Raw genomic sequence first — 23,196 nt, 5'->3', positions numbered from 1 at the left:
TGACTGTATATACTAGGCTGTGATTGTACTATGATTCATAGTCTATGCGTACCTACTTACAATACCACTCTGCTTATGTATCCATGGCTAACGAGGCACGTTATGCATCGACATTACGTAACAGATGTACCAGAAGAAATTACTCGATCCGCTGTACGTTTGGGAACAAAAATGCTCTGCCTGATGATGAGAGAGAAGAGACTAACAGAGGGAGATTGGGACAGAAAAAACTGGAGGATGAAGATAGACTAAATGAGCGCAGGAAGATACGATAGCACTATAAAACCTGCAGAGTAATTACAGCAAAATTAATTAATTTTATATGGAAATATTTGCACTTTCTTCTTGAAGTTGAATTGTGTTGTTTATGATAAATACTAATTAGTTATTTAATTGGAAAGAGAATATTAGTCCACTTTTCTTACCCATAATACTGCTGTTGAAGGCCCTCTCCGGGATAATCAGGAGGTGGAATGCTCTCAGAACTTCCTGACCCAACCTCCCTGATTGTGGCATCAGAGTTTGTTGGAGAACCAGGTGGATGAGGATGTACTTCGACTGACACGTCACCCTCGGCTCTCTACATAGGAAGAAGATTTCTCATATAAATTTAAGACTAAATAATAATAATAATAATAATAGTAATAATAATAATAATAATAATAATAATAAAGGTATGTCAGTGTTAACGAACGTTTATAGTTCGTGAATCCTAACAAAATAACGAGGAGTACGTAGAGCTAAGGAGGGAAACTCGGTCCTCCTCAGCCACTAATAGTGCGAGCGTTCACTGTGTAGGAAGTCCACATTCATACCGTGACATTCTGTATCAGCTCAACGTATAAGAATTAACAGTATCGGAATGTCTCAAGGGTAAGGGGTAGAGACCTACGTTTGGTTACCTAAAGCCTCCAAACGAACCGCAACAGTGAGGTATGCAAGGAGTATAAATCGGCGCCACCCGAACCTACTACACGTTCAGGTCTGCTGTTCAGTGAACATGCGAAAAGAAAACAAAGCTGGGCGCTTGGAGACCAGTGCTCTAATAGAAGAATTTGGTAGCCAGCAATTCATTAGAAAAGTAAAACATATTTTATCAGAAAGGATAAACCTTTCATTTGAAACACTTAACACGTTTACAGTCATTCATCGTAATGTGTAGAGACTGTAAAGCAGGTACTCAAAATTGTTTTATTTTAAGTTTGTGCTTACATTTATGTTCCCCCCCCCATTTGTTAATTCCAACTATGAAGTAAATCTGAAGTACCTTAAAGGCCCATTCACAATGAAAATTAAACATAACCGTAACATAAACACAGAATTTTGCGGCCAGGCTACCAAATGGGATCATTCACAATGATTCACATAAACACTGACATTAACATTGCCGTAAGACGTTAACATGGAAGTTTGCGAACTCCAAACTTTCATGCTTATGCTTACGTGATTTGCAAACAGAACACAATCGTGGAGCGCTGAAGTATACGACAGAATATGAGGAAATGGCGTCGTTGTTATGTTTCCATGGTTACCAAGTATGTTTGCTGTTATGTTTATGTTCCCATCGTGAATGATGGTATGACTTCTTCATTTTACCGTAACGTTTACATTCTTAAGTTAACGCTTACGTTATGTTTAATTTTCATTGTTAATGAGCCTTCATGCTTTTTATTTATTGTAAAAATCAAGGGTACACAAATTCCGGACAGTACGTAGCCAGAGCGACTACATGAAGTGTCTGAATTGTTTATGGAGTTCAAATTTTATTTAAGATCTCGATTTATTTCATGTCACTATATATATATATATATATATATACATATACATAATACATACATACTTACATATAAAGATATACATACATATATAGGCTACAAATATACATATACATATGTACAGTATGTGTTTTATATATCAGGAACCGTAACAACGCTTTTAGTTCTTTTAAGCAATCTGATTATTGTATTGTGTTTCTGTTTTGTGAAGGATTTTAGATAAAGGCGCAAATAGCCATAGTAGCTAACGCGCTCTTTTTAAACCCCACAAACTAACTAACTAAATATCAGGGTCTTTGGCAGTATCATATACTTACAATACCGTTTTCCAGCTATTCACTTTTACACTAGGACATAATACAGCACCAAAGGAAGTACTTAATCTAAACAATCCCCCTCGTCCTGGCTTAAAATTATCAAAGAAAAATGATATAATTTCATTATTGCAATTCTTAAAACCAGAAAATACATATTATCTTCAAAATATATTGAATTCTGAGCCACTAGATGAAAATTATCCTGAAAGTGAAATCAGTGATCATTAGGGCTGAAAAAAGTATTGGTTAGAGCAGGGGTGAGAAACTCTTATTGTAAACAGAGCAGTCAGCACGAGTATCTACGTACAACAGCAACTGTAGCGGGAGAAGCTAAGTTCTCTGAGTGACTGTTTACCGGCCCTGGGTTAAGGCTACGCTTCATCGTACGTAGAGCTCAGTGTTTACAAAATGCTTGTGTGCACGCGCGACTTGTTACGGTAGCGGCTGCTTGTACAGTCCGCTCCGTATGAATGAACTCATAATACAATTTACATTTAGTTTCAAATTAATCAACTCGGAATAAATATTAACTTTACAAAAAATATCATTATCAATTAAGGCAAACATAATTTCCCCATGTTCTGAATTCAGTCTTCTTTACTATCTGTTCTTTGTTATATTTTTGTTTCGGCATTCTGATACAACCTCACGTCACTTAAGCAGATGTACTATTGAGGAGAGTCGGATGTTCACTCTATCTGTTCTTTACAGACAGTAGAGACACCCGACAACGCGACGCATTTTATAAACAATTTATATAGAAATTTACTACCCTGATATCAATACTTTTCTTCAGCCCTACTGGTCATGAATAAGAATATTTTGACACTGTAGTAGAGGAGTTTTAATCTGTAGTGTAGTTTCCGAATTTATTTTCTTAATACTTTTTCTGTTTTTCTTATTAGAAACTTAAAACAAGCGTTATTTTGATGAACGATGAGTGGGACAGAGAAAAATTCTCTCCGGCACCGGGATTTGAACCTGGGTTTCCAGCTCTACGTGCTGACGCTCTATCCACTAGGCCACACCAGATTCCCATCCCGAATGTCGGACTGAATCCTCCCAGTTTAAGTTCCACCTCTTGAGTTCCCTCTAGTGGCCTACCCTCATGCACTGCATCATAGATGTATGACAGTAGCACAATGTCCATACATGTGCAGAGTTGCACTCATTATGAGTGACTAAGTGGCCGGGATCCGACGGAGTAAGCGCCGTCTTAAATCACTAAGCGATTATTTTTCGCATATCATATATTATTACGATGTACCGAAGTACATATCCCGGTGCCGGAGAGAATTTTTCTCTTCTCATCCTTCATCATATGATGACGCAGAATTTCTGCACGGAAATATCATATGTACTTCGGTACATCGTAATAAGCGTCATTTTGTTAGTACAATATATTTGCATAATAAATGTGTAAGGGCTTATCGGCTAAAACTCTTATTGTGTATAATTTTGATAACCTGAAGTCTTAATGTACTATTATTTCTCATTATTCATTCAATAATGTTCGTGTAAGCCAAGGCCTATGTTAGTGAAACAGCACTTTTTTAATGGTTTTAATGCCTAGTTACTCTAATTTAAGAGGTCTCAGACTTTCTATGCAATAACGACTTAAGCTTTCCACGCTTAATTTACAAATATTTTAAAATGGGTTCTGTTTAAATTATAACTCATATTGGATTTGAATAATTTATACAGTCTAAAATATTATACAAAACAAATAATGCTAGTATATGTAGACCAACTATTAAAATTTCTACATTGTTATAATAGTTAGACATTGTTTTTCTCAAAATATGAGTTTTCAACTTAAGCTGTTATTGCACTCAGCGCCCCAATTGCGATTACTACGCCAGAAGTGCATTACCTCATTCCCTTCCTGCCCTAAAAAGAGAGGGATGAATGCTAGGAGTTGCTTTTGTTTACGTCTGCTACGGTTTTACATCGTCTTGAACTACTAACACGGTTCTGCCACAATATAGGCCGCACTTGCTTGAGTTATTGCAGTAGCCATGATGGTGCCAAATTTTTCATAAAAACATAACGATTTCTTAAAAAAAAACGGTGAATGTTAGAACAAAAAACTTATTTAGATTTTCCAAATCTCTCCTCGTGATCTATTACCAGTTTCATTTGGCGCAGTAGTTACTTTCCACCCTATAAACCTTGTGATTCAGAAAGTATCTGTAAAATGCCATAATACACAATGAAAAACAATGTTTGGAATAAAAAAATGTAAATAAACAAATGAATCGGTATTTGTTAAAACAACGTCAGTCACAATTTTTGTGATGTTAGAGTTTGTCGTTATTTCGCAATATTTATATTCAACATATCGTTTTGTGTAAAAATTATGTGATGTATATGTTCATAAGGAATCTACAGAGAACTGAAATACTTTAATTTTATTTAAACAACAGTTTTTTTTTTTCGTTTCCTACTAGTCAAGATTTCATAACTAACGTTGTTTTAACAAATACCGATTCAAATCCATTATTTGGAATATATTCCGAAATAATTACACTTGACATATCCTAATATTGAAACTTTTTTCTTACATTTTTATTGTACCTTGTTTTTTGACTATAGTACCGTACAGGAACGTGCTTATAAACCGAGGTAACAGTCAGAACGCTCTCGCTGCGCTGTGTGCAGTCTGAAGGGGCACAACATTCAGTTGCTGTGTGTCGTTGCCGACGTAACATAGAGAGGTATAGTGTGTTTCAAAGACATGGTTGCTTTTTCTGTGCAACATAGAGCTTTTCTTATTGGAGCATACTTCAAGGATGGAGATGGAAAATGGAAGTATATTATTGAAGACTGTGAAGAACAGTTTGTTTCTCGTTTTCCTGATTATGTAATTACTGAAAATTTCCGCAGAAATTTTAATAATTTGGTTAGTAAATTTAGAGAAACCGGATGCACAGGACGGAAAAGGTATGTTGGAAAGAAGATTTAGTTGTAAATGTAAAAGAAAAAAATGCAGAAGAGTCCTCGTATGTCCTTGAAGAGATTTGCTGCAGAAACGGGCATTTCTTACGGAATTCTTAAATTAATTCTTAACTTTATAATCTCGAGAGATTAATTTTGTTTGTTTATGTAACTATGTTAAACTTTTATTTCCTATCCACATGTCGGTTTGACGCACATAGCTTCTTCAGTTTCTCCAGACTTAAGTGTTTGTGTATTTTGCTAACATAAAATAAAATGTGTTTTGTTGATTTCTTAATGACTCACTGCATCACTGCATTTTTATTTCAATATCAGCGACATACCTTTAGCTCAGCCTATACTTTCATCAGACGCACGGCCACATGCTCTATCTGTACAGTAGTTCCCACGAATCGTCTGTAGCGCATGCAGGTGGATGGTATTCGCTATGCTAAGGAGGGACACTGCATAGATATAATAAGGACATAGATAAAAATGCAAGGGAAAAGTTCTTGATGTCACTATATATATCCATCCTATTGTCAGTTGGGGCGCGCGGGATCGCCACGGTTAGGGCATAACGCTGCCAAGTCGAAGGTCGCGGGTTCGATTCCCAATGGGGTTATGGAATTTTCCACTGAATCAAAACCTTCCGTCCGCACTAGGGATGGGCAAAAATAACCGGTTATTTTGATAACCGGTTATCTTCATATGTTTAACAGGTTAATTACCGGTTATTTTTGTTTGCCGGTTTAACCTAATAACGGGCTATTTTCCTCAATAACCGGACGACCGTTTATTTTTTAAAATATCCATCGAATCAAATGTATTTTAAGTCTATCTCTTATTTAATGTCAGTCGAACATAGTTTATTTTTATTGTTTGGTACTCTATGCAATCAATTCTGTATACAAATTGTCTCGTAGGCCATTTCTAGACGAGTATAGGTTATTACTTTACTTGCTTCATTTGTCCATAGACGGTAAAATTAAATGAGATTTCAATTTAATATCAATAATCTATTCCTCTCTTAATCGCCGACTTTCTCTAATTGACTTATAAGTGCGGGTATTGAAGCATTTCAAACGGCGAGAAATTTTGACGTCGATATTTATTGGTTATAGGAGAATAAATTGTCCGTCAGAATGTTTCACAATAAAGGTTATTATTGAGCAATTCCACGTGTAACTGACTGACATTTACAGTACACTTTGACAGCAAAATGTTTGCCTAAATTGTATAATGGGTTGAAATTAGACTGTGTCACCGCAGGATTTTATAGAGGGAAGTGTACACTTAAGATACATATAAAAATAAACGTCTTTAATAGGAAAAGTATACTATTTATTTACGTCCAAAGTATGTGTAACAGACTGACATAAATGTCAACTCTCTCTTCGGGTAAACATGGTTCTCCACAGATTTCTCTGAATTGTCATAGCTGATACAATTTTGCAAAATATAGTTCGGAAAGGAAATTGTAATCTTCAGTTTAAGTTGAAAACGACCTCCAAACCACTATTAGTAATGGAGTTATGGCCGAAAAAGTGATGTGTAACAGACTGACCTCATTCTGTGACTGACATCTCTGAATTATAAAATGAAGTTGCACTTACAGAACCGTAAATAGTACAAAATAAGTAGTAAATTAACATAACGATTAATTTAAATGAATAATATGTTTTCTTCCTTTCTTTCTTTCTTTCTTTCCCTGAGTTTAACCTCTCCCTTGTAGGTTCATTTACACGACCCACGCCACACGGGCCTTACAGGGCCGCAACCAGTCGGGAGAGGAATTAAACTGTGGATCACATACATACTTTTTTGACCACACAAGGACATGGAGGGCCTCCCCGGACGAGGGATCAGCTTCGATACAACACAAACATTGAAGACATTACACAGCATTCACTCACACATATGGCCGGACTTTCAAGAGGTACAATCCCGGCATTTGCCTGGAAATAACTGAGGAAACCATGAAAAACCTCAGTTAGGATTGCCGGCCCCTGGGATCGAACCCCGGACCTCCCGAATGCAAGGCCAGCCCTCTACCACTCCGCTAGCCCGCTCGGTTAATATGTTTTCCAGAATACAAAAATTAGTTTACTTAACCATGCATCTTAAATGACACATATTAATGCACATACAAGAATTACATAGGCCTACTTAATAACATATATAGTTTTTTCTCTGTGATTAAATACTGTATATACAAGCCATATGCATTGGTGTTTAATTTTAGGACTATAAGAGTGTCACAGCAACCTTGACAGAGCTTATCACTCTATATGGCATCAACTCCCCAGCGTACGACCGTATGTTACGTTATTCAAGCGCGTTCCTAATCATCTGGCACTGACCTCCTTATCGATTACGATAAGGTGACGCAGATCACAGTTTATATTTCCCATGCCTATGGCTGTTATATATTATGTTCATAATAATAGATTAGAATGTTGAGTTCTACTTTTAGATTGAATTTGAACCATTGGAATTAAACACGTAGAAGCACTCCACGGCACTCGTTGACTCACTTATTTAGTCTAACAAGTATGTACGGCAGGAACACTGTCAATATGTCACTTGTTAGTGAACAAACTTTAGTTTCTTTTCACACACGGAACCTGTGGACCTTTCGCACTGATTGTTCACAAGACGTTGTACATATTCTACAACATAGGGATCTAATACTTTCACGTAATGAACTCCATGAGATGCCGGAATAGGTGCAAGATGTTCAAATCGTTTTTCGAGATACTTTTTTCCTTCGTCTATCTCAATCTGTGCTACCTCCTTAACAATAATTTGGATGTTTTTATTGCTCACAAAGTTACAAAATTCTGTAGCGCTTTGTATCTTCTTCCCCGATTTCGCAGGCATCCATGCCATCCTTTTTACTTGGCCTCCAATCACATCCACGGCCCCTTTGCCATGATGTGACTGAAAGAAGTTCCATTCTATGTTAAATCCAAATATGCGAGCAAGCAATGTCACATTGCTCAATGTTTACTTCTGTTTAAAATGACTCGCTGCTTTATCTGAAAATATTTTTACCACCTCAATGTTCGGAAGAATCGCCAAAATTTCCGAAAACATTTTTCATAGACAAACATCCACTGCATATTTGTCATGCGCTACATAATCTGACACTAATGCAGAGGATTTCTTCTGAACTTCCCTGTCACCTTCCTGTTTAAACCAGGCAACAGCAGTACATATTGAGACCTGCTTATTGCTCCAATGAGCTGCCTGAATCTCATTTTGCTTTTTTCAGGTGTAATTACTGCACATTTAACACCAGTTCACGTATAACTTCACTAAGGCCTTCCAAGTAACTAAGCACGCTGTGAGAATGAACAGCATAACAGCTGAGAGAGCGACATGTCAGTCACTCACAATGCCGCTGCGGAAAACGAAATCACTTTAGAAGAAAATGTTCTAATACTTTTTTATTGGTCATGTAGTAATAACGCAGAATACCAAAGGCAATTTTAATCTGCCAATTATTGTGCTTTGTGGAAGAGTTTTTGTATGTTTCTTGTGACGGACTGACCGTAACTTACAGTACAAATAATTATAATGATTTTAAGTTATTTAGGATCTTAGGATACTTCAACTAATTACATATTTACTTCAAGGAAAGACCAAAATATAGTATACAAAAAAGACGGCTCGAAATAAAGAAATTTACGTGTCCAAATTGTGACACGAAACATAAGTATCTATAGGTGTTTCTTTAAGCGTTTGGAATATGACAAGATCTGCAGTAAGTTATAGACTAAAAGAAAGAGTATTTTAAACATTATCTTACGAAATAAGGCGATTTAAAGTATAAAGAAACATATTTTTTCAACAAAAATACTCCTACATCAATTTCAAGAAATTCACCTCAGTATGACATTTTCGTGGAATTGCTCTATTATAAAACTTATGCAATTTTGTTATTTTTTAATTTATCTTACTTTGACTCTAATGAGAGAAGTAATTAACTACATTCAATTTCATAACCTCCTATTATTTGTATTCGTATTTTGATCAGAGACGTCATTGATGATCTTCAGCATGTAATGACGTTCTTTCACCTATCTTCTGGTTGGTTTACAGTTGATTGCTAATTGTTATTTGATTTCTATTGTAAATAACCTCTCATTTTGGTTTCCTGACTTATTTGATGAGTTTAAAATTTCAAATAATAATAACCGGAAAATAATCGGTTAACTTTCTTCAGGTTAAATTAATTTTAAAATAAGCGGTTAACCGATAACCGGTTATTTTCGAAAAACCTCCCATCCCTTGTCCGCACTATGGCTACAATGACAGACTAATAGGTATGAGTACGAGGGGCATTTCCTTGGGGGTAAAGGCGGCGGGCACATAGGACTGACATCTCTACTGACATTACAATGCTGATTGTCTGCAAAGGTGGGAGCCTTAACCCCTCGCCACCCTCTGGGGCGATTTGTACTGTCATGGCGTTGACTTTACTTTTACAGTGTCAATTTATTATTGTGTCGTATATAATAGCAACCTTTCGCCGTGTCTGTGCCTACAGTGTTGTCGCGCTGGCATTATATCCAGGTGGCCCGGGTTCGGCCTCCATTTGCGTTTGGGGAGAACTTGTGGTGAATATAGAAATGTTGCACAGGGTGTTTCTCGTGGTACTTCCGTTTCCCTCTTTCATTCTACCAACATTCTCCATTTCCCATGCTCATTTCATCTACCATCCGCAATAGTAAAAATAGTCTGGCGTGATGTCTGGAGGTTGTATGGGTTTCCAATGCTATTCTATCGTCTAATAGCTTTTGGCTCCAGACTCTGGGTTCGGGCTCATCAGTAGAGCATGGGACCTTACTTGCAGGGTCCAGGAAAGATGGCCCGGTTGTCAGCGTCGGATTCAGGAATGTCACCTGGGCTATCCTTCGGACTTAGACTTAGGATATACAATGGGCCTAAACGCAATAATCCGTCCCAGATCCAGCCCTCGTAAAATCAATCAATCCATTCAATCAATCACAACTTTCCTTTACCTGTCTTTAACCGTTCATACGACATGATTCTTGAGGAGGCTATGTTTTTTAAACAAACGCCTCCATTTGATGGTCAAATCTACAAGAGGACAATTTAGGTCACTAATCTTAAGAATACATGTAACTATTCTGAACAGTGAATAAACCCGATTTAATTATTTTATTATTAATCTTGCACTATATGTAATGAAGAATTCATGCAGCACAATTTTAGTCGAGATGTCACAGAAACATATCGACAGATATCAATTTCATGAACAATTTCCGTTATCTGCTACAGATCAGTTATACTACTGTGCTTAAATCGAGAAAAACTTATGCTGCGCATTGACCAAAGGACAGAAGCCATTCGTCCTAAATCCAGCCTACTGACAAGTTTTACAAGAGATTTTGAAAGCCCTGCCGTTCTTGCGTTGCTATGGATGGAGGACAATTTGAACAGATCTTACTAATAAAGGTAAGTCTCCGCAGTACGATAAATGATTGTATATTATCACAGTCTACAACATACAGTCACGAAGCTTGAGTTTTGAGGCTGCTAGAAACAATAGACTGTGACGGTACTATTTTGCATTGCCTGTAATGAGGCGATATTAGCGATCCTAGTGGTGAGCAACTATCTAATGTTTGCATATTTACTACGTATTGAGCTTCGCGACTGTTTATACTAGACTGTGATACTATCACGAACGGGTATTTACTGAATAACAACAACAATGTATAATATTAGACGTTGTAACGATCCTAATTACGTAATAGCAGCTCCATGTGATAGAAATCACATCATAATATCACTTCAAAATACTGCATCTCTGAAACGATGTCGTAGTTTTGAAAAAGTTACTTATATTTTCTGTTTCAAACAACCATATCTTTCACCACCTAGTATTTCATAAAAATCTTTTGATCACCCTGTATAAGGACACTGGAATGTTGTTGAAGATCCTATGGCTATCTATGCAATAGACACACGAAAATATCGGCTAAAAATAAATAATGAATACGCTTGTATTTGTTTTTATTAAATCAGCAATAAACAATAATTTTTTACTTGCGCACTTAAGTAATGATACGACGTATTTCACACTCGTAGATGAAAGAACAATAATAATCATTTCTTAACTATATTGTTTCTTCTGGTTTACTAAAATGATACTTTAAGTCAGGTATGCTCATTCTCTGAATCCCGATTACGTTCTGTAATCACAGCCTTCGAATTTAGAGCGTCCTGTTTCTCGTTCGAAGCTCGACGGATGACTGCGGATTGCAATTCAAGCACTTAATAAACGTACGAAGAGTGCGGGGCAATGACACAGTCAAAACCTTCTATAAGCAAACGATCATTCTGTACAGTGTGGGAGGAAGACTATTTTTGTTGTGCGTCCGGTGAAAACGTCAAGTGTTTACTACGATGTAAGGTACTGTCAGAAATACTACTGAGCAACATAAAACATCATATGGTCTGCCCTCCAGAACATGCCGAATTGACAGGGAAGCTGTTTTCTGTAATATGTCTTCATATACCAATGTTATTTTATTATTATTATTATTATTATTATTATTATTATTATTATTATTATTATTATTATTATATAATTAATATTACTATTATTATTATTAGGCCTATTATTATTATATTACTATATTATTATTATTAATATTACTATTTTTATTATTATTAGGCCTATTATTATTATTACTATTATTATTACTATTATTACTATTATTATTACTATTATTATTATTATTATTATTATTATTATTATTATTATTATTGCAGTGATTTTATTCTAACAGAAATACATGTTATAATAAAATAATTTTTCAGGGGTGCAACTTGCACTACAGTTTCAAGAATTGAAAGCACTTCATGAAAGGCCAAACATTGAAGAGAGTCGAACAATTCAGAGTCTATGTTTAGGAGCAAGTTATGTAGTATGTTGGGAATTAGCTGAGGCACTAAAATCCTTAACGGATGGTGAACTTGTAAAGACATGTATGGTGCCTGAATAAAATATAGTTAATTATATCTCTGTAAGGGAACAGCTCAAATGGAAATTCACAGAACACAGATTTAGTGATTTTAGACGTATGGAGAGTGATATTTATCTTCATGTTAATCCTTTCATAGTAAATTTAGTACAGGGACATAATTTTATTTTTAATTCAATTTTTATTGTACCTGAGTTTTTGAATGTACTTCACTCCCACCTCGTCTACTAGTAAACTTCCAATCGTCCTCCGCACAGAACCAAAGCCGCGTGTGTAGTCAAAGTCGCCTTACGGTCATAGTAAACAGTACTGAGTTAGTGAGTACAGTATGTTCCAGAAATATGTTCGCGTTTTCCAGTGACGAAAGAGCTTTAAATATTGAATCATATTTTCGCACAGGTACTGTCGTCCGTTTGCCTACGTTGCATCCCGATTTCCCCCACCCGCCCCTCTGTAAAGGCTAGTGGCTGTGCTTTCTTAGCTCTTTTCTGAAAACATTAATTTCTGTTAGGAATTGGATGTCTACGTAATATTATACAAGTGTTTAAAATAACTTCAATAAAAGGGCCACGTTAAATAATTAGCTGTCACGTGATTTGCCCCCTTTCTACGATCCTGCGACATAAGCACTTGGACGGACAGTAGATAGCATATCTGATTAATTTTATCTTTCCGGATCGGGCAGAAGTGAAGATTGAATTTACAGTACGTAAGGTACTCTTTTATAGAATAGGTAACTTATAGAATTATTTCAACATGAGTTACTGGTACGAAGGACGAAACTGGTAATTGGAATTAGGTACAATAGTCTATAGTACGATAATATCCACAAAAGAACTGAAGCCTGTATTGAAATGAACAGCCACCATTTTCAAAAATGTGTTTAATTATCCATATTATAATTATTTTTCAATTTACTTTTAGTCTCTATATTGTACGCTAATGTGCTATAGACAGTATAATATACACTGCATAATAAATATGTCCGAATGGATGGCTCAATTCGTGAGTAAAAACACTCATTGTTAATACAGTACTGTATTTTGATTAAACAAAAACCTAATGAAAATTATCAAACTCAAAATCGCGGTATTTCCTAAATTACGTAAATGAATGAACTGCTTTTCTTCCCTCCTAACCCTAATAAAGTGATTTGTTTGTATTTTACGCCAATATCATCGAACTCCAGTCGTGGAAGGGGGTAGCAAACGGTGTTTCCGGTTCTCAACCGTAATCCAAAGGTATAGCCAGGTAATATTAGAAATGTTAGGAAAAATAAAATGATGTCCCTGTACAATCTGTGAGAGTTCAGTTTCAGGACGATTTAATTGATTTACAGATTCACGTAGAATTCAGAACTAAATGCGGAGAATATGACTTGACAAGCAAAGAAGTATTAAAAAATTAACAAAATGAAATATCCCAAGGTGAGTCTATTCGCTGCCACTATGTTAGCTACCTTCGCCTCGACATATGTGTGAGAAGAACAATTTTCGAGAGTGAATATTGCTAAATCCAAACATAGGTCCCGATTAACAGATGAGCATCTTTCGAGCCATCTGCACATTGCAATTAATTCGTTGGAAATAGATTTCCGATTAACTGCAGAAAAGAACGCGCATATTGAATAGACCGCAATGTATTCGTGTGGTGGTACATGAAAATAACATTATCTATGATATGAGCCGTTCAGAGCAGGAGTGTTGTAAGTCAAAAATGTGTAATGAGGGTTAAGTAAACATTCTGTAAAATACAGCGCAATGTAGCAACTAATATTTCATTTATTTAAACTATTAGTAGTCAGTGGACAGCAAGAAGGCCATATTAATTGCTACTTTGCACTGTATTTTACAGAATTTTTACTTTAAATCTCTTTACACAATTTTGACTAACACCACTTTTGCTCTGAATAGCTCATATAATAGTATCATAAGTATATTAAATATAATGAATAATGTAATAACTGAATATTACATTCTATACGCTTTCCTTTTTTTTCAAATTCAGTTTATTATCCGTTTTTGTAAGAGTGTGAGAGCGATGGTACGGGCGGTGTTGCAATGTAGTTGCGGAGCTCAGTCCGTACACTGTGAGTGTTATGCTGTGCAGCATCATCCGTGTAATCGGCCCTTTTACAATTTTGAGCACACCTGCTTTAAATCATGTACGTACTTGTTGTGAAAATAAAAAAAATAGCAAAATAGTTGCGTATTTATTGATTCATTCTTTCCCCGCCGACCCAAAAGAAATGCGTCATACTCGCTCATATTTCTCAGAATTTTAATTACATTTTATAATCGCATTCAACGTAAACTTATGCCATATATTTTATACAACAGAGACGTTCCCATGTATATCATGAAATTAACTGAAAATATTTAGTCAAATAGCACAGTTATAATAAATATGGCATGTTAAGTAATGAAATACCTGTAGAGAAAATTATTAGACAAAGCTACTCCGAGTTCTTTGTTTAATACTCATACGGAAGTAGATTAAGTCAAAATTAAGATGAAAACCAATAAGGCTACTACTTGGAAAGGAAATAATTAGAATTGTATATTATGTGGACGACATACAGCGATAATTTCACCAGTTTAATTTAACAGTAAAATAATTCAACATTATTATCTCGTGAAGAATCTAGAGCTATGACAATCTCTCGATTTCCCCACAAGATGCAAGTAACATGTATCATTGAACAAGTATCAAAATTAAAATATATGAGCAATTCATTCATGAAAGTTTAAATGGGATGTATTTGATCGAACAAGTGAGGTCAACAGAATTATTTCAGGCTTATTCAAAGAAACAATTTGGAAAATTATTCATCAACTTACACACTCATATACTCACCCAATCGTTAACTCATTTATTCACCCACTAGTTTACTCATTTCACTCACCCACTCACTCATTTACTCACCCTCTCATTCACTCATTTAATCACCCTCTCATTCACCCATTTACCCACCTACTCATTCATTCACACACCTCGTGTACTCACTCACCCACTCATTTACTCACTCACTCACTCACTCAATCACATATTTATTCACCCACTCGTTTACTCATTTATTCACACACTCACTCATTTACTCACCCACTCACTCATTTATTAACCCAATCACTCATTTATTCACCCAATCATTCACTTATTTACTCACCCACTCGTATACTCATTTATTCACCCACTCGTATACTCATTTACTCACCCACTCGTTCACACATTTACTCACCCACTTGTTTATTCATTTCCTCACCCACTTGTTTACTCTTTTACTCACCCACTCACTCACTCATTTACTCACCCACTAGTTTACTCATTTACTCACCCAGTCATTCACTCAGTCACTCAAAGTCTCATTCACTCATTTATTCACCCACTCATTTACTCAATCATTTATTCACCCACTCATTTACTCACTCATTCATTCATTTACTCACCCACTAGTTTACTCATTTACTCACCAAGTCATTCACTCAGTCACTCAAACTCTCATTCACTCATTTATTCACCCACTCATTTACTCAATCATTTATTCACCCACTCATTTACTCACTCATTCATTCATTTACTCACCCACTCGTTTACTCATTTACACACCCAATTGTTCACTCATTTACTTACACACTCAGTCACTCACTCTCTCATTCACTCATTCATTCACCCACTCAGTCACTCACTCTCTCATTCACTCATTCATTCGCCCACTCACACATTTACTCACCCAGTCATTCACTCACTCACTCACCCACTCGTTTACTCATTTACTCACCCACTCGTTTACTCATTTACTCACCCGCTCATTTATTTATTCATTTATTTATTTATTTATTTATTTATTCAACTTGGTAGAGTTAGGGCAATGAGACTCTCTCTTCCAGAAGTGAAGTATACATTGAAACAGTAACAACAACAGTAATACTAATGGTAATACTTCAATATAAATTCATTAACTAGCAGATTAAGAAGCTTACATATAATGAAGTATTGACTAAACTTGATGCATAATGAATTACAGGCGGTTTTAAACGTAAATATGTGATATTCAAAACACCTATTAGACCAGTTATTTCATACAAAGCAGAAACTAGGTCGGACACAAGTGAAACAAAACGGTTTTTAGGAACACGTAGGATCGGTAGCAAAAAGGTCATTAAAAGATAAAGTCACAAGTGAAAAATGTAAGTCAAGATTTGAAAATGAACCAAAACAATATCGTATTGGATTCAAAGTATGAAAAGAGTAGGTTGATCACGTAAGTCATATGGAAAATGAAATAATCGTACAAATCACCTGTTTACAATCTACCCTGTTAAATATCTACTCGGAAGATTTGGTGAAGAACTGTTTTCTGGACATCGGAGGGGTAAAAGTAGGAGGAAGAAATATAAAATGCATAAGATTTGCTGATGATATGGCATTGTTAGCAGAGGAGGACACGATACTAAGGGATATGTTACTGGAGCTAAATGAGAGCTGTGAGCAGTGTTGCCAATACCTTCTCACGAAAATCAAGAGAAAATCATAGGAAAAAACAGGAGATTACAGTAGATTAATTAAACTTGAATTTCCTCTTTGTATTATAATATTAATTACAAAACAGTGTAGGCCCACATGCAAGTAAGATGATACTGTTGTATTACTATATAGCACATCCCTAACCAATGAAATGGAACAATTTTGCTAAATATAATTACTGCCATCTCTACTGAGCGTACGTAACTAAGTCATGTAATTTTGTTTTCACACAGTAATGTCTTATTGACAATGTTTCGCATTAAAATGTATTAATTAGGAATTTTTCGTGTATTCACAAAAGATTTTCGATACAACGAGATTTATTTTAAAAGCGATATTAAATATAGTACTGCATTAGCTGCGACTATAACAGACGAAAAATTGTCCCCTTTCTTGCTTTTACATAACTATCCTTTAAGATGTTCATCATTTTCCCACTCTGATTTATAATATTCTGGGAGTATTTACTTGTCTTTCTTGCTGGGACACTTTCACTCATTTTAAAAATCACTGTGCAAGATGTGTAACACAAAAATGCCATTACCTACACTTCACTCTCTCACTGTTTCACGTGCACACAATCAGAAACAAACTTAACTACTGAATAAGTTTCGATCTTCCTCTGTTACCCGAGTCCCCAAAATAATAATGAAATAACTTAATTCTGTCGTCGATTTGCAAAAGGGGATAGTCCAAAATAACAACATATGAATATTTTAATTTAACTTATAGTTTTTGCGATTTTCAACATTTGTTATTTTCGACAAGTCTCCTTTTGCAAATTGACGACAGTTATCACATGCTTATGTTGCATGAAGATTGTGTGTGTGTGTGTGTGTGTGTGTGTGAGGAAGAGGGTGTGCATCATTTCGTGGTAAGGTTTCAAACATTCGTTCTCTATCATTCTGTAATTATGTTTAGACTATCGAGTGGATTGGAGAAACCCATAACTCTGAGCCATGTGTATAAAACATGGTCTGTATCTGCTGTGTGCTGACATCATAATCCGCCGCTGGTCTCCAGGCGAGAGGCGACTCCTTGCTTCTTGTAAACATCATTGTGGCGACCCATTATGATCAGGGATGCAAATGAAAACATTGACTTGTGTATAAGATGCAAAAATAACACATGATGACATAATATATGTGTACTAAAGTAATGAGTTGAAAATCCGGGCATAGAACTAGGTGATTGCAGCATGCCAAAACGGCAGGAGAAATTAGGACTTTTGACCAAAAAAAAAAATCAGTAGAGCAGTATATTCAATGGAAAAACAGGAAATCTCCTGCTAAATCAGTAGGTATGGCAACACTGCCTGTGAAGAATATGGGATGAAGATAAATGAAAATAAGACAAAGATCATGGTTGTCACAAGAAAATAAAGATATTCTAAATGAGACACTAGAGCAAGTGAACAGCTTCAAATACTTGGGGTGTGCTATAAGCAGTAACATGAGCTATAGCCAGGAAGTCAAAAGGAGGATAGCAATGGCAAAGGAAGCTTTTAATAGAAAAAGGAGCATCTTCTGCGAATCTCTGGAAAAAGAACTAAGAAAAATGACTAGTGAAGTGCTTTGTATGGAGTGTGGCATTGTATGGAGCAGAAACATGGATATTACGACGAAGTGAAGAGAAACGAATTGAAGCATTTGAAATGTGGATATGAAGAAGAATAGAACGTGTGAAGTGAACAGACAATAAAAATTGAAGCTATGTTGGAAAGAGTGGGTGAAGAAAGAATGATGCTGAAACTGATTAGGAAGAGGAAAAGGAATTGGTTGGGTCATTGGCTGCTAAGAAACTGCCTACTGAAGAATGCACTGGAAGGAATGGTGAACGGGAGAAGAGATCGGAGCAGGAGAATATATCAGATGATAAACGACATTAAGATATACAGTCAATGCTCGATAACACGTACTAAAAGGGGCGGAGATCTGTTCGAGTTACAAAAAGTCCATCTTATCGAAAGGAAATAAAGTTGTACGTTATGAATTAACACTAATACTATATGTTATCTATACAGTAGCAATATTATACTGAACTTTAATGCAACAAGGTTATCAATACATACCAGGTAAAACGGAAACACAAATAACACAGGTAGTGGACAAAGTTCATTAATCAGAGTCTATTGTAATTCAATTTGTCTATTGTAGGAGCATAATGGTGATTGATCTGCCACTTCGTTGTTGTTTTTCCCAGCAGAACGTTTGAAAAATTTGTCAATCTTCTTTTATATAATACAGTTTATTATATTTTATTTGCGAAAAATTTGGTCCGAGTTATCCGAAGTCCGAGAAATCGGGGTTCGAGTTATCGAGCGTTTACTGCAGGAATGTCAAGGTCAGAGCACGTGAAAGACTACGTGCTACCAAGCGCGCACGGATTCCAATGAGTAGCTTCTGCAGGCACTAGCGCTTATACAATAAAATAAGAAATGTTTTGCAGCATGTACCACTCTGATAAATGCAATTAATTATAAAATAGTAGGATATAACAAATAATAAACATAGCTTCTCTTTAACTTAAGCAGTTTTATATAATGAGGTCTATAATTAGCCTAATTATTATTAACTATTACATAATCATGTACTACTTATATGAGCATCATCACACTTTTAGAAATAAATTTAAATTCCTGATTTTTCGCGTAATTCAGAAGTGCTTTTCTTATTTTTGCCGACCCCAGCCTTCTTATGTCCGGTGAAATGTTGTTTCCTGCAGCAAAATAATTTCTAAAGGAAGGCCTGAATTAACTAACATTTCAAGTCCATTGAAGTAAATTTTTCAGGACCGCAAAGAAACTATGTAGGCTTGCATTATGAGTATTGAAATAAATATTTGTATGATCCAAAAACACAGGCTTGGAGTCGAACTTGGGATATTCCATTTTACAGAATGATAGCCTATTTAAAGCACAACTTGTTAGGTAAAAAGTCGAATTCGGTAAATTTTGAACTTGAGATGTTTGTTAATTCAGGTATATTTTCTGAGTTTGATGTGTAAGGATCACAAAACAAATCCAACTTGGGCTGGAGTAGGTCGATATCATTAAATCGTCTATGGAACTCTTCCCAGAGATTTTTTAAAACATTGGATTATTTTACACTGTTGAACAGAAGTTCAATGACTGAAGGCGTTGGAATTATAAAAATTGTGCTGTGAGATCCGTGACATCCACAATGAAATCTTCATCTGAAAGCTTTTAACAATATCTGTGGACACAAATTAATTAATTCTTTCCTTGCCATCTCCAATTCAAAACGTTCAGATGTTCGAATATATCCTTGAGAAAGTTACGTTGCTCGATCAATTTAAAGTTAAATAATTCTGGACTGTCTCTACTTTTTCTATTATTAATTCTGATAAATGTTCACGCAATGCAAAATACTGGACAGAATTTTCTCTTGGATTAACGAAAGGATATCGTAATGGTAAGAAACATTGTCAAACTGAGAATTATGTACGAAAATCTGGACAATTTATAGACAACTCATAACTGACATGCAACGAGTCTACGCCATTAGCAACACACACTTTTGTTTGTACTTTATTCTGTAAACATAAGTACAATGCTGTGAGGAAGAAGCTCTACAATACATCTTCACATACATTTACTACTATTTAATGGCAATGAAAGCAAACTAATTTGAATATTATATCAATCTGTAGATGAACTAATAATTTCAGGCGTTCGACAATGCTTGTCTTTGCAACTAAATAATTTCCAAAAACAAGCAAAGAGCATCACTTCATCTTTCACTTACACAAGAAGCCAAGAGTCTATTCAGCCTGAAACTTACTGAACGACTTTTTCGTCGATGTGTAATGTACAACCCTTGTGTTCACCAGTGACTTGTACCTGCGTGCCTTACGTGCTCTGATCAGCTCATACGGTCTGTGAGCACGTTTGCGCTCTCGTTGACATAACTGGTTTACTGTATGGATCATACGAAGAGACAAATAGGAAAGCAGAAAATAGGAAATATTAGAGAATGTTGGGTGTGCAGTGAAAGACCTGCCCTTGGGGAGAACACTGAATGAAGTTTCCAACTGGATAAATAAGCATAGGCTTTTCAATAAGGTTGAAAGATGACGAAATAGCAGAATATTGAAAAAAAAAAAACAGGAAAAAAAGTCTATATTGAAGGACATAAGAAGAAGACATTTCTATACATATTAACTAAATAAAAATGTGCTGTGTAGAAAAGTAAATAGTCGTAAATTTCGCTTAGTAACAAATAAATGTGCCGTTCTAAGAATCACTGTGTAACGAACAGTCCTAGCCCCTGTCTCACGGATATCTCTCCCTCAGCAGTTCACAAGTTGTCTGAGCTTCAGATTACGTACCTAAGAATCAGTTCAATTCCGAGAAGCAGCAAATAAACTCAAAGGTTTCTGTGAATGTCTACTGCCATGTATTTTATTATCGGAGAGAGAAACTCTAATCCGATCCTGACGCGGTCTGGACTCTAATTGGAATTTTTCTGTATTCTACGTCAAACTCATTACAGTATACACTACTTCAAAGTTTCAAGTGATGCACTTCTGCTTAATATTAAGTTATAATGTAGGCACTAATTTATGTGCAAGAAAATAATTAATGCAACATGTAATCAAAGAGTAATGAACAGAAAAATATATCAAATAACGCATATAGTTAATAACACTCATTTCGGCTGCGTCTCTCTCTCAAGTGCTAGCGGGACAGTCTACCATCCAGGCGGCTGGGGTTCGATCCCACCCCAAGTCGAGAGAGATTTAAATTTTTGGTTGAAAAATCAGACGTTGCAGATTGTTTTTAACGGGGACTGCAGTTTCCCCTCTATTATTCCACCAACGCTTTCCACCTTCCCCTCATTTCATTTATCATCTGCAAAAATAGGCTGGTGTGAAATTTTTTAGTAGCAAGGTTCTCAGATCCTGATAGAGGAAGGGTTTGGGACTACTGGTCCCTGGGGCTTATCAGGCTACTGGTATCCGGAAGGGACCTGGCTTTATTAGGGACTGAGACGGGAAAGGCTTGGGCTGCCGGTACCCTCCAGCTTAACCGACTAGTCGGCCTCGGTAGCGTACTTGGTATAGTGCTGGCCTTCTATGCTCGAGATTGCGGGTTCGATCCCGGCCCAGGTCGATGGCATTTGTGTTTGTTTAAATGCGACAGGCTCATGTCGGTAGATTTATTGGCATGTAAAAGAACTCCTGCGGGACAAAATTCCGGCACATAGGCGACGCTGATATAACCTCTGCAGTTGCGAGCGTCGTTAAATAAATCATAATTTAAATTTTTATCCGGATACTCGTCCGCGAAGCGGGACTTGGCTCTATCAGGGGCACACCTGCCACCATCGGATACTCGAATGCTACCCGGCCACATTTCGGACTTGGAGATTCATCGCATATATAGGGCGCACAAAGGGTCAAACATGCCTAAGTGTACGGACCCATCCCCAGCCCAGCCCCCGTAAGGCCAGGTCAAGCCACGCGAACATACATTTTCATATTGGACCACTCATTGCAGTGTTCCTGTAGTCATTGTCGCATCTGTGATTACTAGGCTTCGAGACTTCGTACCCAATAGAGCAGTTCAGTGGGAAATCCGCATAACGGCGTACTGAGTATAGTGGTAAAGCGTACAGTGGGTGGGGGTACTGTAGAATGAATTCCAACAAATACGCAAAGCAAGAAAAACGCTCTAGATTTGAAGGTTCTGACGAATAATTTGGTTTTCATACAAACCTATTTTCAAACTGTGTCTGAAACCATTACACGGTTATAAAAGTCGAAGCAAGAGATGCCGGAAGCCCTCAAATTAATTGAGGAAATGATACAGAGAACTAATGAGACATTATGTAATTACACCGGTTACTGAACGTGTAAAAATAACGGATATTGAACATTGTTTAACATAAACAGCAAATTAGTGGACACAGAGTCACCCGAGTATAAAGGACTGTCTTTTAGAGACTGCAATGATGTTAGGTTTTTTCGTTTTGCTCCTAACACGTCATGCGACGTAGAGCGCAGCTTTTCACAGTACAAACTATGTTTGACAGATAAACGAAAAAGATTTACGTTTGAGACACTGAAAATGTATCTTGTAGTACATTGCAATTCGGTACTGTAACTGCACTTCCTAAAGACGGCCAATAGGATAAATGAAGAAATTAAAATTGCTACGTGTTTATATCCGCCAATAACACTGTATTATTGAACACAAATGCTTATAAAAGTCAGGAGAATAAGTGTTTTTCACATTCTTTTGACATTGTCATTTGTAATGCATATTTACTTTCAGAATGTACATATGTGAGTATTTCCCCATACTACCGTACTCTACTCTAAATAGCAACGTTGTTACCTCAACACATCTCTACCTTTCACTACCAGCAGCGAGTCAACACTCTATACTACATGCACAGTAAACTTATTGTATCGGGTCCCAAGTCTCGAAGCCTAGTGATTACCAAAGCTCGGAACTTGGGGACTTGTGTCGTGTGCATGAGTAAGGTTACAGGTACAACGTACACAAAGCTCACCCTGCAAGTGCTGAGGGACAGTCGTATGTACTAAGTGGCCACAACTAATGACAGGAAGACGGGCGAAGAAACTGTTATGTCG

General features: G+C 36.3%; 1 protein-coding gene across 4 annotated transcripts in view; it reads right to left on the bottom strand.

The window, feature by feature from the left end:
- LOC138707830 (serine-rich adhesin for platelets-like) overlaps nucleotides 1–23,196 on the bottom strand; it is a 1,123,723-nt gene that overhangs the window by 62,258 nt on the left and 1,038,269 nt on the right. For all 4 annotated transcript variants that reach the window (XM_069837793.1, XM_069837794.1, XM_069837795.1 and 1 more), the window contains one exon: nucleotides 426–580. In XM_069837793.1, coding sequence (XP_069693894.1) covers nucleotides 426–580 — 155 coding nt within the window. The remainder of the gene's footprint in view (nucleotides 1–425; nucleotides 581–23,196) is intronic.

The sequence above is a fragment of the Periplaneta americana genome, chromosome 10 (genome assembly GCF_040183065.1).
Source record: "Periplaneta americana isolate PAMFEO1 chromosome 10, P.americana_PAMFEO1_priV1, whole genome shotgun sequence".
NCBI lineage: Eukaryota > Metazoa > Arthropoda > Insecta > Blattodea > Blattidae > Periplaneta > Periplaneta americana.
This window is presented reverse-complemented; position numbering and strand designations above follow the sequence as displayed.